Below are 18,295 nucleotides of genomic sequence, written 5' to 3' on the forward strand. Positions count from 1 at the left end.
TTATGCACATAACTGCAACGGAAACCCATTTACTGAATTCACGCAAAAAAAAGCAAGTGATTTAGGCTGAATAGACTGGCTAACTGGACTTCCCACAGACAGGCCTCGTCGCAAATCATTTTAAATGTTTTCTTAAAACAAGAAAAGTAAAGTAAAGGTGTATTATCATAATGCTATTGTATAGTAATGATCTCAATCAACATCAAGCACACCTCCAAACACAAGAGAGCTAAACATAGTTCATCATCGCAAATATCTCTGATGCTCTGGTGAAGTTGATGCTGTCTTAAACTATTTTCAATTGATATAAAACTTTTCTTGCACATGCAGTTGAAACCGATCTCTTTTTTGCATTGAAATTGCTTTTTATTCAAATATTTATGCAAAATTCAAATTAATTAATTTAAATTTAGGATTGTAAATGCTAAATTTGCAACTTTAAATGTAAACATAGCTACAGTTGCTATGGCAACAGATAATTGTACCAAAAAAAAAAAACAAAAAAAAAAACTTGACTTTGATTGCACTTTCATATAGGCAGTAAGCTGTTGTTTGAACGTGTCACTTTGAGACTCCCGAACATTGACAGCAGCCTAAATGCACAAAACATTACAGTCAGTCCCCATGGGTCAAGTAGATTTTGAAGTTACACATCAGTTCACCTCAATGAGGCAATCTATTAGCTGTCTGTCATCAAAAGAAGCAACAGGCCGCAAGGTTATTGCTAATCTGATGACTTGAGCATGGGAAACAGTTGACCTGAGAGACTGGATTTTCAAGTTTCCGTGCATCTCACAAACTTCTAGGAACGTTGTTATCGCAACTGACTTGCACTGAAAGCATCCTAAACATACAAAACCGAGGCATCTATCAATCAGCTACAAGAGCACTGAGATTTTGGCATAACAGGCTTTATGATGAAGGTATGACTTTTTTACCGAGAGAAAAATGGTAGGCAGACAGTGTAACCAGTATTTGGAATGGCAGGCTGGATGACTGGAGAACAATGAAAGAGGACACACCTAGACTAGACTGTGTTTGTGTACAGTATGGAGGAACTTCTCTCTTACACAGCCATGTGTCAACAACTTTGATGGACATTACATAATGATAGTGCTGAAAAATTAATATTATTCCTTTTTCTTCAGTTAATGTTGAATGTGAACATGCATGGGAATGCTTTAAAATGCAAATAAATCACAATATAGTTTGTCATTAACTGTTTGAAATATTTTGATTTTATTTAATTTGTCAGTTCTTCAAAATGTATGTTGTCAGATTTCTTCGAGTCAATCTAAATCTGTTAAAAAGAAATACTATTAGATTTAATCAGTTAAAAACTAAGAATATATGGTATAATTTTGTATATCTAGCAGTAGAAAAAGCTAGATCCAATTAGTTAAAGTCTATGCCTACAAGCAAAATTGACGCAGCTCCTTTCTCCACACAATAGATTTAATCCAATGTGTTTTAAAGAGTTTCCAGAGTGTATTTTTACATCCTCGCTACAACATATCGTTAACGCTAGAAACTGTGCATGTAATAGATCAATTTTAAATAAATAATAATATTTACAGGTTGTGAGTCACTATCCACAGCTTCTTCTATTATGGTTGGAGCTACTTCTTCTTTGAGAAGTTTTTGCCGAATCCTGCACTGAACTGAAATTCTGGAAGCTACCCTTTGTCAAATGCTAGCTATATCTTTTTTACAATGCTCTAGAACATAATTTAAATTAAATTGTAAGTACTTCTGTCTTTGTGTCATGTCCTTTAGAAGTCCAACATATACAAACAGATTAAGCTCTGTGGAAATAGCAGCATTTGGACGGCATTTCAGCTTTCTCTGCTACATTATTGAACAGTGCCTCTGGCCATGCCCCTTTGTAGCAATGGGTGAATGCATAACATGAAGCGTTTGTGATCTCACTAGCCGTATGTATTTTTTTTTGTAGTCCTTAAACTTCGTTCGCTCTAGGCTTTGCTAAGCTAACTCTTTAAAAGCCAACATCTCCCTTTGCATTGAACTTTGAGTGTATTACATTCAGAGATGTTGTTTATGTTCACACAGCTACATTACGCATAAACTAAAGTTTAAAATATTATATTGTAGTGGACCACCCCATTAATTTAATAAAAAGTAATTGAAACACATTGGATTTATTGATATTATTACATAAGTTTTTTTTTTTTAGTTTTATTTATCTTTAACTAAATATCAATTACATAAAGTTTATTAGTTCAATTATGTTAAAAGCATTTAATCTAAATTGATGGAAGTTTTAAATGTAATAAGAATACAAAAACTTTGTTAGGCCAAAATATTTTTGGAGTGTATCCTATGGGCTATATGTACACAGCCTTTTTCAGCCAGGCAACCCAATGGCTTCCGGTAAACTGTCTTTTAATTACAATAAAGTCACGTTTAAGATGTGATTTATTTAAAAAGCAGCAATCTTCACTGCCTGTTAGATATACAATATGAAGTGTGTCTCAAATCAGACAAGAAACCCCGCCACATGTCTTTAAAGCATGACAGTTTATTTTACCCCAGTATTTTCAGCGTTTCTGCGCTAGCCTGTTGCTACTGACAGGTTCTAATTGTTACTAGGTCTTTTATCTTTCATCTTACCCTGAACAACTATATGAAGCTTAAGTCTATTTAACTGAATGTATTGTAATTACATTACAACATCGATGCTGTGAAAACAACCTTGTGAAATTAAAACTAGTCACACTAAGCTTTTACAAGTTTATTGTTGGCTTTATAACTCTAGCTGTGCATAAATGCGGATGTGCGCTCATTTTTGCGATTGTTTTAGAACTTCCAATGCAGTTACCTGTGTGAGAAACAACTAGGAATAATAAATGGCAAAAAAACAGTCAAAGTACCTGTTCTTCAAACAAGTGTGTTCATGACTATACAGACAAAGTAGAATAATATAATAAGAAAATATCAGTTTGCAACATTAGGCAGCATAATGAGCAGTTTATAATGTCTAAAATGAATGGAAGTGAAAAGGTTAATATATTGATGCCAGTTGTGCTACTACATTGCAAACAACAACAACAAAAAAAGGTCACATAGATTAGTTGACCAGATATTGAGAAACTTGGTGTACTACATTTACAACCTTTTTCTGAATGGTCTTGTTGAACTGTCAGATATCAATAGGAGATTACAAATATTGACGAGCACAGTAGTTCATGTACGACTCACAGTAATCAAGCTTAATCATGTGAAGGAGTTGGACCAAGACCTTTTCCATTAAACATGTATTATTTATTTGTTAATTGCAGATTATTAAGGGATGCTGACCTGGCCAAACACACTCTGATTAACACTGCATTTATATTTTTAATGGCTGGATTTGGTTTGATTTAAAACAAAAATAGTGAAACAAGGAAGAAATAAATGGCCCTTTTCAAGGTCCCTTTTTTCTCAACAAGCTTTGAAATTGTATTTTGAAAAATAGGTCTGGTTCAAGTTTTTCTTGTAAAAGACTTAATGCACTATGCCATTTTATTTATCTTGTTAAAACAGCGGTTACCTCTCTGTGGTTAAGAAGTCTCTCCAAATCTGCAGCCATGTTGTTTTTCACCTGCAATAGTGCAATCTTCTCTTTCCGCAGAGCACTGTGAAGAAACACAAAAAAGTGAAAGTGATGCTGACAAGCCTGCTTGGTGATTTCTTTTATACTTTATTCATTTTTTATAACTTAACCCAATTATGTCTCTACTAATCAATCATTTGCGACTATATGTCTGTGTAAACAGTGTATAATAATAGCACATGTATGGACAACTGGGTGTGTCCTGCTTATTTACAGAAAAGAGTGCACTGGCAAGTAAAACTGCTAAATATTACATAACCTTTATGTGAAAGCTACAAAGGTTCAAAATCTAAATTTTACTGTCAGCCAGTTTTAGGAAATCCATATTGAAAATATAACAGTTTTGCAAGATCACTTTTTTCTTTTATATTCAGCCACTTTAAAGGTACACCTTACGAGTACCAGTCTGAGATGATTCACGCTTTATGACATGGCGTATTATCCTGCTGGAAGTAGCTATCCGAGTATGGGTATACTGTGGTCATAAAGGGATGGACAACAATACTCATGTAGACTGTGTTGTTGACACAATGCTCAATTGTTACTAATGGGCCCAACGTGTGCCAAGAAAATATCCCACACACCATTACACCACCAGCAGCATGAACTGTTAACACAAAGCAGGATGGATCCATGCTTTTCTGTTGTTAATGCCAATTCCTGACCCTATCATTCAAATGTTGCAGCAGAAATCAAGACTCATCAGACCAGGCAACGTTTTTCCAATATTTTATTGTCCAATTTTGTTGAGCCTGTGTAATGTAGCCTCAGTTTCCTGTCTTATCAGACAGGAGTAACACCTGCTGTGGTCTTCTGTTGCTGTAGTCCACTTGCCTCATGGTTTGACCTGTTTTGCATTTAGAGATGCTCTTCTGCATACCTCGGTTGTAACAAGTGGTTATTTGAGTTACTGTTGCCTTTCTATCAAAATTTTTCACAAAACTGCCACTCACTGGATATTTTCTCTTCAGATTCTTCTCTATAATCCCTAGAGATTGTTGTGCGTGAAAATCCCAGTAGATCAGCAGTTTCTGAAATACTTAGACCTGCCCGTCTGGCACCAACAACCATGCCAAGTTCAAAGACACTTATATCACATTTCTTCGACATTCTGATGCTCGGTTTGAACTGCAGCAGATCGTCTTGACCATGTCTACATGACTACATGCATTGAGTACTGCCATGTGATTGGCTGATTAGAAAGTTGTGCTAACAAGCGGTTGGACAGGTGTACCTATTAAAGTGGCTGGTGAGTATATGTTTATATGTATAAAGAAACTTGATTTTAATGTGCCTTTAAGTAAAATCCCTTTTCTTTAATTTTATGCAAACAACAAGCTTACTTGTTATATCTAATATGGTCATTAATGAGGTAAATACTTTACAGCGAAACAGTGAGAACAGCTAACAAAATCAATACAAAAGATATGTTGTCTTCAAGTCAACCTACATGAGTTTAAAAGTCAAGTGCAATGCAGCACTGGAAGTCATAAAGGGCAAAAACTGTATTTCAACAGAGCAAATCTTCTTTGTCAACTGTATCGCTTGAGTAATGAGTGCTGACAAACAGTGAGCTGCAGGTATTTATCTCTTAGTTTACCACCTGACAGTCCATTTTGTACAGAGTTAACCACTGAGCTGTAAACAAACGCACAACCTAGAGGGCTTGACAGAGGCAGTCAAGAAAATAAAACTCTTCAAACGAGAATAATGTAAAATCACTGGCCAATAAATAAATGGCAAACACCTCACTGACTGCATACTAGCATCTGTTTGCACACCATTCGCCAATAATAATCTCTCCATCTGCATTTATTCAATTAATCAATTATTTCACTTTTTAACACCATCAAAAATATCTTTGAAGAACACACTCTTTAGGTCTAAAAACTTTCTTTTGTGAATTGGTGCTGCAAAATATGTGAAAAAAAAATTAGTTACAATTTCTGAATCATGTTATAATGTTTGTTTTTGTATGTTAAATACTGTTGTTGTTGTTATAATTATTTGTAGTTTTATAATAATTTATAAAATGCTAACCTACTAGGCCTTCCTGCAGAAGTATCAGGGGCTATGTTTAAATGCACTAATTTTCATTAATCTGAATTCATTGAATCCAATCGCAGATCTGTTTACATGTACTTTAAACATTGTAATCGGATTCAAATTATTGTTTATAAGCATTTTAATCATATGACATTCTGATTAAATTATTACATAAATCATAGTGTGACATCATGCAAAGCTATAAAAAAGTATAAAATGGACACAAGCATGTTTTATAAATATAAATAATGTACATTATAAGGAATACAATTGGTTAGTAGGTGAGCTGCGTTATGGTTTCTCATCCACGAAAAGAGCACCTTCATTTATCTACCTTTAAAACTCATTTAATGTCCAATCAACATTTACATGAAAGTTTTTTTTAATCTGAACCATCAATCCAATTGCAATATTTGGGTGCTTGTAAACTTAGCCAGTGAAATTATTTTATTGTTAGCGAATGTCACTTTTTTTTGTCAGTGGCACTTCATATGGTCTGATTATAACTAATGTCACAGTACATTTTTACCAAATTTTCCACCCCACTATACGTCATTTTCTTGCTTTTAAAACAGGTTCAACTAGTGCTTCTTACATAGTTCAAAAATGCTAGATTAAAGGTCTCACATTGGGAATGCGATTATGTTTTACTTTTCTGTCAGTTTTTGATGGGTAGATCTTGCCTTTAAGCAAGACTGAGGTCAGTGATCTTGGGCTTTAAAAAGTTGAGGGCCACGGTGCTGCAGTGTTTGAAGGAGGGGAGGTTGAAGTTTGCCCAGATCTGTGTGCACAGAGTGGACGAGCAATGTTTTACTCATACATCATAACAAAATGGCTAAAGATCCATTTAAAGAATGAATAATCTAAAAGAAACGACTTTCTTTTGAGAGGCAATAACTTTATACATAATGCACTTTCTTATTTAAAGAGCACATATTTTACCTCTTTTTTCAGATTTAAGATGAGTCTTTAGTGTCTGCAGAATGTATCTGTAAAACTCAATAAACCCATCAAACTGTTTATTATAATTTTAGAAATTTTTATTGAAATTTTGTGCTCTGAACACAATGTAGCTGTTTTTGTTGATGTGCCTTTAATGCTAGTTCACCCCACTCACCATGGGTAGCTATGTCAGATGACAGACACAGTGACAGACATGAAGGAAGCAGATCTCACGTAACGTTTGTGAGAAATACTAAAGCAAGAACTTTCCTAATGATTATGTGATGTATTTGTTGTGGAGTTAATTCAAGCCTTTCTGCAACATTTAGTCACACATAATGACGTTACAAAGTTCATATAAACACAGATAAATACACACACACATACACAAAACACACACACACACACACACACAAAACACACACACACACAAAACACACAACACACGTTTTTGCATAGCAAATGTGAGAGGATACACGTTAATATCCACTGCTGTAAGGAAATGTGTTATGTTAAAGTACAAAATAACTCTGATTTAAACTCCACAAACTGGGATTGAAGCATCTTCTTTTATAATTGTACAGACATGCAGCTGTGGTTATAAAGACTGTAAAATCGCTGTAATTACAAACATGCACTGTTTAAAAAACGTTTAAAAGTTGTAAAAACTCATTCTTGATCAAATTTAATGATGATCACAGCAAACTAAATGAATCTTTTAATTCCGGTTGCTTTGCATACATCCTGTCTTGTTGATATGCTTATATGCATTATAACAGAGACATGTTAATGCGCGGCTATCGATCAATTCAGTGGGTGGGAATCCGCACTCCTACTGTACGTCAAGTCGGCCTCAAATTAGGCTGGATTTTGATCCTATTTTGTCATCAGGAAAAAAAAGAGACATATTGACTGTCCGAAACAACCTACTACTTAGTAGATAATGCATTTGAATTTTAACGTACTACTCGGCCGTTAGAAAACTACGTTCTATACAGTATGAATGTGAGAAGTATGAATGGAATTCCGCCATTTTGTCACAGTCACTTGACCTACCTGCGTCATTTGTGTTCCTTCACTCCCATTTATGAATTCTCTCGCAGGGCACTATGGGATAGCGCAGCGTGCATGGGATGCGCACTTCAGAAATAGTATGTCATTTGGGCAATTCTCGGCTCGCATACTGATTTTAGCGTACTATATAGTATGGAAGTATGGTGTTTCGAATACAGCCATTGTCTTTGTATCACCAGGGATGTCCAAACTCGGTGTCCTGCTTAGTTTAGCTCCAACTTGCTTTAACACACCTGCCAGTAAGTTTCTAATATATGTAGTAAATCTGCGCTCACACTAGAGTTTGTGTGTGCGAAATTCTGTTGTACGGCGCTGCAAAAAGGGGCATGATTAAACAAGATGATTAGACATTAAAACAAGTTAGCGATTGCTCCATAATTTAAATTTCTGGTCAGAGAGTTCATGTTTTGATCCTCGATTGGTCTCACGCAGTCAAGTGATAAGATTTCTAATTACATTGCGTTTCCTGTCTGACGCATTCGCGTGCGTATAAATGGAAGTCTATGAGGAGAAATGTCCAGTGTGACCGCAGCTAAAGAGCTTGATTAGTTGGTTCAGGTGTGTTTGATTAGGGTTGGAGCTAAACTCTTCAGGACACCAGCCCTCCAGGACCGAGTTTGGACACCCCTAGCCTAATCCAAATCTGCACCATAGATATGCACCTAGTAAGTTGTTATCTCTTAAGAGCAATCACTATCTGTTCATTAGCTACTACAGCGGGGGAGTTCTTGAAATCTACTTGAGCTCAAACTTGCTTCTCACCATGCAAGCATGCTGTCCCGGGAGAGAGCCCTGAGCTCATAAGATCCTCGTGCCCGGGGCTCCCTCCAGGGACAGCATACCAAACAAGCTTAGTGTGAACTCATGAAATAACTTAGGAGAGTCATTTGCATGTTTCTCACATTAGCCCCTGAAGAACCTCAAATAGCACAAATACAGGTACAAACCTGCTTGTACAGTTTGCATATACAGGAAAGGGATTACACCTGTCATTGACAAGTGACAAAGCCAAGAAAAACTTGTAAAAGTATCCAGTCACCCGTACATGCACGCACATGCACTAAGAAGCTGTCAGGTAGGCATGGCTGCTGACCTTTATCGGCAGGTGTATAACCTTTGTTCCTTAGTAAAGTGGAATGTATTTGAGATATTCCAGATATTACCTACTATCTTTCCTGTGTCAATACAAACGCATGCTTTGGATCACGAGTGCATTAGGGTTTAAAAACCGTTTCAGCTATTGTGAAAAAACAATGGCAACGTTTCTATAAAGACTTCACCTACATCCTTTCAAAATAAAAGCTTTGTAAAGATTTCAAAGGGTGCTGTTGTGTTAAAAACAGGATGTATCCGTAAACTGTGATCATTATTTACTTTTCCTTTACCTCATTTCCACTTCTAAGCGTGTGAGACGGTCTTTCAGTTTGTGGATTTGAGAGTCTCTCTGGCGTACGGTTTCAATCAAGTAGCTGTGTGGCTGCTGGGCCTGTTGGAGAAGCTGATTGGCTGCATTCAACTAAAAGAAAGAAAAATATGTAAATATTTATATATACAGTACTGTGCAAAAGTCTTAGGCCACTAATATTTTCACAAACCCCCTCCAAAAATAAATAAAAAAAAAAGGTTTAAAGTGAGTTATTTCAAATTTTTTTTTGTCTTTACATTTCCAAACATCAATTTTGTCATTATTGTAATTATACAGTGAGATTATTGTCTGCACAAGGAGTCCACACAGAGATCTGATCTGATCGTCATCCAGTCTGTCTGGAATGACATGAAGAAACAGAACAAACTAAATGCAGAAGAACTTTGACAACATCTCTAAGATGCATCTAAAACCCACCTACAAAGCCAGCTGAAAAACTAAGGGCACGTGTACAAAGTGTTTTAAATGCAAAGTGTGGTCATACCAAATGTTGATTTGATTTAGTTAACATACGTTCATTGATAAATAAAATGCATTTATCCATTATTTTTGAAAGCATCCTTTTTTTACAGCATTGTTACACAAGTGCTGTACTGTACTGTACTGTAGCCTTGCAGGTAGGTTTTTTAAGCATCTTAGAGATGTTAAGTTCTTCTGGTGTTAGTTTGTCTCAGTTTGTTCAACATTTGCTATCACATAATTAAAATTCAAACTTATGCTTCTTAACATTTATGCAGTTAAAATAAATTAACAATAAACAACTTTATTTTCCTTAACTAATGTTAAATAACATGAATAAACACTATAACTATAGCATTGTTCATTGTTTATCTTAAATAAATATATTAATATTAACTAAAATAATCTCATGTTTTTATTGGATGTTGTTAATACTTAATTTCAATAAGCATACATTAAACAAAACAAAAGTGCATGTGAAAAATTAAATAATACAACAAAAATACATCTGTTTCTTTTTCTATTAGTCAGATAATTCTGTAAAAGTTTAAATGCATGTTATGACAACGAAAAGTTTGAGCATCGACATAAAATAATGTTTTAAATAAAATAAATTATTTACATTAAAATAAAATAAAATAAAATTTAACTAATCAAAATAGAATAAAATAAAATAAAAAATTTGACACCCAAGACTGGGGTAATGACTGCTGAAAAAAATATTCATCATAATAATAGATGATAATAATAATAATAATAATAATAATAATAATAATAATAATAATAATAATAATAATAATAATAATAATAATAATAATATTTTAACCCTTGTGCACTGTTCAAATTTACAACCATTTTATGGTAAATGCTTATGGTACTAAATTGTTTAGAAAATTACAGGATTTTAACTCTTCTATTGCCAACTCATAAATTTAATTGATTTGGTGGAAAAAAAAAACACAAACACACACAAAATGACATATTTCTAATATAAAACGTATTTTTATTTTTTTTTATTTTTACCTTTTATCACAACCATAGACACATGAACCAGTAGTAACACCATATAATGCATTATTAGATTTTTTTTTTTCATTATAACCACATTTGATGCATAAATACACAGTCTTTGTTTTTATTTTTTTTTTTTGCACAAGCCTATCTAAATGGTTAATGGTGCCAACTGATGGTTAACAGTAAAAATGACAAGTTTTACCTCTTCCCAACAGGGAAAACCCCTTAACAATCGACAATACATGTTTATACGGTGCCATGATTTTGCATTCAAAATAATGTGGTTATAATGGGAGTCAATGGAGCAAAAAACAGCCACCAACAGTAAATTAGGGAGAAAAAATTACATTTAATTAAAAACAATGCATCAAAAATGATGTTGTTTCACATGTCCACAAAGACAAAAAAAAAAATCAGTCCACAATTACCTTTTATTCTGAAAATTCATCATTTTGTGTGTTTTTTTTTCACCAAATCAGTAACAACAATTATGAATTTGGTAATTAAAGAGTTAAAATACTGTAATTTACTAAGCAATTGAGTAGTTTTGATCAGGACTGAGGTTGATTAACAGATTTAAACAAAAAATATATTTAAAAATGTAATTATCTGATGCATTTTTACAGCAGATTAGATCAGTGGATGTTTTCATCCCGAACATAACAAAAAGGTAGTATATTTGCCCAGAATGTAATGCTGAGGTTTTTTTTTTTTATTCAAAGCATTTTCTCAAAATAAGATTTGTCACCAAAAATCATTCTGCTAGCTAAAACACAGAAAAAGTTTTGGCCAAATTAATACTCAAAATCAGCCCACAGTGGATGAAAACATCCTCAACAGTACATAAGGGTTAAAAATACTACACATTATTACTTGATTTCTGATCTTTTTTCAGTCGTTATAAGTATAAAACAAATTAACATTAATCTAAATTAATCTTTCAACTTAATCTTACAAACACACAATTTTTGAATAAAAGTCTGCCAAAGGAATGAACTATTTTGTAGCAAAATGTTCAAGTAAGATATTGCTAAATGTTTTAGTTTCAGAAACACATAACATAAGTGAACCAAAAGGACATCTAAACCCTAGTGCTTAAACCCATTAATTACAATCCCATCTGCCATTACTATGTCAACCCATCCATCATCAACAGACAAGGATGATAAGATATGAAGAATGAAAAAGAAGATGACTTGTGGACCAGTTCACAGGTAACAACTTATATCATATGGGCTGCTGTGGTAAGGTGAGGCTCTGCATGCTGCTGTGTGGGTGGCTAAGCGAGCGATCTAGAGGAATTCTGTTAAGAAAACTGGGTCTTCATCCTCAAACAATGTGCCAATCAGTCATGTCTGACATCTAGTAAAGGTCTGTTTGCTAACAGCGGAGGCTGGGTTCACGATAAACTCATTAACACTGCTCAACGGCTCTTCCGATTGGCTCAGGATAAGCCGGGGCGGGTGTCTGATAGGGTGAAGAAAAGAGGCAATGGCTTCATTCCTACAATGGATGAAACACGCGACTGAGAAACGTGAGACATGTAAACACAGCACAAGCATACGGGCCGAATACTGTACATCAACACACTGATGATTCGGGTGCTTTGTGAGAACACCAAGCATGACAGTTACGGTCTGCTATGGTCTTGTTATGACAGCTTTAGATGACAATGAAAGGAAAATCTCAGATGTTATGTCTGAGGAACAAGTCTTACATATCCATTTTTTTGTGGCTAGTTTTAAACACGCAATTAAGTTTTCCTCCCTCTGGCCATTTCTTATTAGCCTGATATTCCAGATCAACTAATCACGCAACAAAACTTTTTTTTTTTCTGCACTTTTTGTCTCATCACACTTATAAAAAGAAAAAGAGAATTTTGTTGGCGACACTGTATTATTATTACCCCATCAAAAAAGAGTGGATCTGTTCATTAATTCATAAATCATTTTACTTTTATGGAGAACACCATGTACCAGGGTTAAAACGTGCTGTAGGAGGGCAGAGGAACAAGCATAGACTTGCCATGTCTCTGTATTAAAAGAGGATCCAAACTAATCTGGGCAACTGTCGCTCTCATTTATGGGAATTACTGCATTAACTGTTTGCATATTATTTCATGCATTTGTAAACCTCCTTCTTTGGATATAGTAAATGACATCAAAATCAATACATTCATGTGTGCTGTTTTATTAATACTTTAAGTTATATTTTTATAAATGTAAAATGTTATTTCTTTGATGGCATGGCTGAATTGTAATATTATCATCATCATAATCATTAAATTTTAATGCATTACCCCAACACTGTTACAAGATCCCTTAGAAATCCCTTAGAAATTAGTGGTGTGAAGTAACAAACTCCAAATACTCAAATTACTCTTTTCTCAGGAATTTTAATTTACTAAGTAATGTACTTTTACTTTCCCTTGAGTGCATATTTAGTGCAATATCAGTACTTTTATTTCACTACTTTCCTTCAACCTGCAGTCACTACTTTATGTTTTCTTGTCTGTGGGGATTAGCAAAACCAGTCCTGTGATTCCTGTCCAATCAAATCACACACAGAAGGTAAATCGCATCATAATGAACCACCTAAAGACATGGGCGCTTTATAATTGCAGCAAACTGTTTGGAAGTATTAAAAGTGTCCTAGAAGATGTACAAAATATTTACATGTAAAGTCCTAGAGACTGTTTAGATGCACATCACTGATGAGATGATGACGGATATTTACTATATGATGACCGAAATGGTCTTAAACACCCAGCAAGCACAAAACGTCAACATGACGTCAGATTGACCTTCTATCCCAACATTGTGGGGACATTGCATTTTGTTTGGAAATGAAAATCGGCTTGACATCAGAACCCAACGTCAGGCCGACATCTATGTCCAACCTAAAAATCAACCAAACATTAACGTCTAATGATGTTACAGCTTGACATCGTGTGGACATTTCCACTATAACGTCTGTCATATGTTGGATTTTGGTTGCCATACCTGATGCATAAATGGCAGTATTTGATGTCAATATGACAATGGTTTAACAGGTTGGCTTGACGTTGGATTTTAGTCACTTTATAACACAGCCTTAATTGGCTATTGGACATCAAAATAATTTTGTCCTTAGATGCGGGATTGACATTGAATTTTGGTCACCTGACATCACGGTCTACATCTAACCCATACTTAATGTCTTATGATGGTGTGTGCCTGCTGGGCAATGAGTAAATGCACTACAGAATGTTACGTTTACACACTGTACATCCACAAATTACATGCATCAGCTTTTACAGCATATTACTACTCATGAGTACTTTTGAAAGGTCTTTTTACTCATACTTTAAGTAATATTTTCAACAGATATTTTTACTCGCACTATACTTTTACTTGCCTATTTTTAGGCAAGTAATGATACTTTTAGGATACTTTAAGATTTTTCAGTACTCCTTTCACTACTGCCTCTTTCTATAATGCTTATATGGAGCTTAAAGTAAATATCTTATTATTTCTAAAGTCTGCATAAATCTGAAGTTGAGACTTCTATTTAATAATGTTAATTTACTTTCAACTGAAACTGAATATTGAGTATTGAATATTGCACATCATTCCTTCGTAGCAAAGTAATAGTAAGGGGCTTGGACAAGAATATGTTGAAACCTTCAAACTGTCAAATTGACATCAACTGAAGGACAAAATTCAAACGCAGAAGCAAATGACTTTGATCAAAAATACCAAAACAATCTCTTTTTTGTGGAATTACTTGAACAGATTAATTTTTCACCTAAAAAATAACAATATGTAAAAGCAAAATATTGTTTGTAAATTTTGATTTCACATGGACTAATATTTTTGTGAAAAAAAGATACATTATTCTGTTTTTTTTTTTTTTTGGATGATTAGAAAGGTGTTTTTGTTAAAAAAAAAAAAAAAAAAAAAAAAGACTTCACTGTCAGTTTTGATCAGCTGAATAAAGCCAACGACACACCAACATCTGTCTTCTGTCTGTGCCATCTTGGCTTTGCTCATAATTCTCTTTCATCAGTTATGCTTTTATTCTTGTTCACTGATTCGTTCACTAAACTGAATATCCAATCAATCTCTCATCAACGCCCTTGTAGCCAATTCAACATGTCGAATTGGACGTCTGTAACAAACCACAAAAACTAGCCCAGTGGACCAAAAGGATAACAGTACTGTACAAAAGTGACCTGCTCTCAATTTTTTTTTTAAGTATTATAAATATGTTAAAAAAAAATTATGATAAATTATAACCCTTGTTTTTTGCATTTTCCCAGAATAGGAATTGCAAAGTTGGACCAGTCAAACAATTAACTATTTTAACATTGAAATAAGGATGGGGGGGGGGGTTGATGAGCAGCATAAACAGAATTATAATTAATGTAATCGAATTGTATTTTTATCATTATACATTTGTATATATATTAAATATTAAATCATATTTTTATATTCCAAAATGACCCCCAAAATAAATCCTTCGCATAAAGCTTCACATTTTGTATTTCTCTTGATGGGATTATAAAGCTATGTGCACGTATACAGTTCAATGTTTGCCTTACTAATGTTTTATTTAACATTTTTCTAATTTAACTTTAATAACCCTATTCCAACGTTAGTACGTTAGTTCAACTTGGCTGAACCAGTTGTTTTACAAACTGCTAGTAAGCAATGATACTGGTATATATTTCACAAAAATGACTGTACATACCTCTCCTTTAAGGCATTTATCTGAAAATACATGACTCACAGTTTAGTAAGAGAACACATGAGTAACAGCACTACATGATTCAGTTTAGTCCGTAAAAGATTCATCAGACTGATTCAAGCCAGTTACAGTACTTGTGAGTAACAGACTGGTGGGATTGCCAATTTGTTTTTCTCAGATATAACTCAAAATAAGAGCTTGACAGCATTTTAAGTCAACAAATACAATTCAGAGTGCAATGTTAAATAAAATTTTGTTTTTAAAAAATCATGATTTTAATTAGGGTATCTGCAGGTTCCACCAAGTTAACTGTAAAAAAAAAACGAAAGACATTTTTAAACCACTATAAATTAAATTTTGGGTTTATACAAGGCTAAATGTTCAAATAATCCCAGTTAAAAAAGATTTCCACTTGCCCTATTAAAAAAAAAACGATTAAAATTTAATACATTTATTAATTTTGTTAATTTTTTTAAATTATTTTTTAAATATATCCAGTCACAAACCCTATAACCCTTACCAAGAATAGAACAAAACAGCTGTCAATTACTGCAGTCTAAAATAATAATATTTTAATATTAAATACAGGTCAGTTTCTTCATCAGTAAATAAAAGAAGAACTTAAGCAAATGTCACAATAAGGAAAGTAATTAACTGCTATTTTTAAACAAAAAGTTTAAACTTTTATTGAGATGGATTGTTGATGATTGTATTGGTGTTAATGGCCAGATTGGGTCGCTGTACATGAACAAAGGAAAATTAGAAGACCCGTTAAACAAAGATTAAGATTTTTTAAGGCCTAAAATTTAGCTTTTGAGATTTAAGACATTTTAAGACTTTTTAAGACCCTGCGGATACCCTGTTAATGTGGCTTCTCCTCACATGGCTTGATGACAAGTGGTCAATACCAGGGATAGATTTCAGTGTTTTTACCATTTGTCATCTGGTTTTATTATTTTTTTTTTTATGTGGTCTTCCCTAAAAATTTAATTTCCCAGAAATTTAATAACTGATTGCCAAACAATTTACTATGTTAACATAGAAACGAAACAGCATCATACTGTTGGAATGTGTATTTCATAAATTCAGATACAGTCCTATAAAATCAAAGATTTATTTATTTAGCATACGTTTTGTCAATAACAAACCCAGGCCAAAACAATAAATACCATATGTTACATTATTTATGGTTTTCAGTCATGTGACTGGTGTGCTAACCTGGAGGGCAAAAGACAGAAACCTGTCAAGTTTCACCATGTTTTAAGCAACAGACAACTAATGTAACTGAATTTCATAAAACAGTAATATTAGAAAAAAAATTGCATTAAGGATTTTTACATGTAGGATAATTATAAAGAGAAACATTGATTTAGTTTAATATGTCAATTAGCATATTGCATTCATGTACTGCAAAAAAACTGTTAATCTGTATTATACAGTATATAGCTCCCATACTACAGGAATACACACATTTTTTTTTTTTCGCACTATTTTACTACATTAATATTCAGTAAAAGCCTGGTAAAAATTATGGGAGTCAGTCAGTGAATGAAAAAATGACTTTTTTTCCTCCAGGTGAGAGGTGTGACATTGAGAAGTCACAAGAAAACTATGAATATAATAGCTATGTAAACATTTTCACCATGCTTCCCTTTTTTAACTGTATTTATCAGTTAACTGCTTGTTAAGACATGATGACATATGGCATACTGTTTCTGGCTCATCAAATAGCAAAAATAGTTGTTATGGTGTTTTTGCATTATCAAACATTAAAATGAAGAAATCTCTTACAAAATCATAGCCTACACTTTCTGGACATTTTACATCATATACCAATATGTTAATAATTTATTTTAAAAAGAATCTCCTTCTGGCCATCTTAGTTGTGCAAATATATCAGAGATGTTGGCCCATGGTAACTGTTGATTTGGCACACCATCCCATCCGAGAAGAGAGGGGACATTCTAAAAAGCTTAACGTGGCTTAATGTACCGAAACATCAACCAGAGAAACCCAAATTTCTGTCAAAGTGTACTTGTAATTAACCCCAACTACTGTAAAAACAACGAGTCCCATTTTCATAGATAAAGTAAAAAAAACATCACATTAGGTGATTAGGTCACATTAGGTTTTCCCCCTATTGAAGTCCATTATAAGGGAAAAGTTTAATGTGGCTTAATAAACCTTAACAACAAGCAGGGAAAATCTAATTTCTATCAAATTGTGCTTGTAATTAGCACTAACTATTAGCAAAAAAATGAGCTACAGCTAAAGTGAACAGAATTGTGTTAAGCACTTTCCCCTATGTTGTTGTGGGGATGCCAATGGCAATCACATTCTTGTGACAGCAAAGGTTAATCTATTATAAATAAAATTAGATTTTATGAACAGCCTTTTTAACATTTGGTTTCCCTCGGTTGTGGTATAAAGTTACGTTAGGCCTTTCCTTATTATGGACATCAATGGGGAGAAATGTTTAACATGATATTACTGACTTTATGGAAGTAGGGCCCGTTCTTTTGACAATAGTTGTTGTTAATCACAAGTAAAGTTTGACAGAAATTTGGGTTTCCCTGGTCATTGTTAAGGTACGTTTCCTTATAATGGACTTCTACATGGAGAATGCTTTGATATTTTGAAAGTGATATTGTTCACTTGATACACTAAAAAAGTGGTAACACTTTACAATAAGGTTCATTAGTTAATGCATTTACTAACATTAACGAATCATGAACAACACTTGTACAACATTTATTAATCATAATTGAACATTTACTAATGCATTATTAACATTGAAACTCATGCTTGTTAACATTAGTTAATGCACCGTGAGTTAACATGAACTCACAATGAACAACTGTATTTTCATTAACTAACGTTAACTAACATGAACAAATACTGTAGTAAATGCATTGTTCATTGTTTCTTCATGTTAGTAAATGCATTAAGTAACATTAACTACTGAACCTTATTGTAAAGTGTGACCAAAAAAG

General features: G+C 33.6%; 2 protein-coding genes and 1 long non-coding RNA gene across 6 annotated transcripts in view; 1 reads left to right on the top strand and 2 right to left on the bottom strand.

Annotated features, from left to right (window-relative positions):
* Positions 1–18,295, top strand: part of LOC147846911 (uncharacterized) — a 405,197-nt gene that overhangs the window by 37,731 nt on the left and 349,171 nt on the right. The window lies entirely within an intron of this gene.
* The window catches only part of pibf1 (progesterone immunomodulatory binding factor 1), a 75,306-nt gene that overhangs the window by 14,010 nt on the left and 43,001 nt on the right, over positions 1–18,295 (bottom strand). For all 4 annotated transcript variants that reach the window (XR_015475714.1, XM_087235563.1, XM_087235562.1 and 1 more), the window contains 2 exon segments: positions 9,061–9,191; positions 3,551–3,635 (listed from right to left, as the gene is read on the bottom strand). Coding sequence is in view for 3 of the 4 variants with exons in the window: in XM_087235563.1 (XP_087091689.1) it covers positions 3,551–3,635; positions 9,061–9,191 (216 nt within the window). In the remaining variant the exon portion in view is untranslated.
* On the bottom strand, positions 10,906–14,578 carry LOC147846912 (uncharacterized). Its single transcript, XR_015476717.1, has 2 exons — positions 14,297–14,578; positions 10,906–14,213 (listed from the first exon to the last, which is right to left on the bottom strand). It is a non-coding gene; the product is annotated as an uncharacterized LOC147846912 (long non-coding RNA).

This window comes from Danio rerio, chromosome 1 (assembly GCF_052040795.2).
Source record: "Danio rerio strain M-AB ecotype USA chromosome 1, GRCz13ab, whole genome shotgun sequence".
NCBI lineage: Eukaryota > Metazoa > Chordata > Actinopteri > Cypriniformes > Danionidae > Danio > Danio rerio.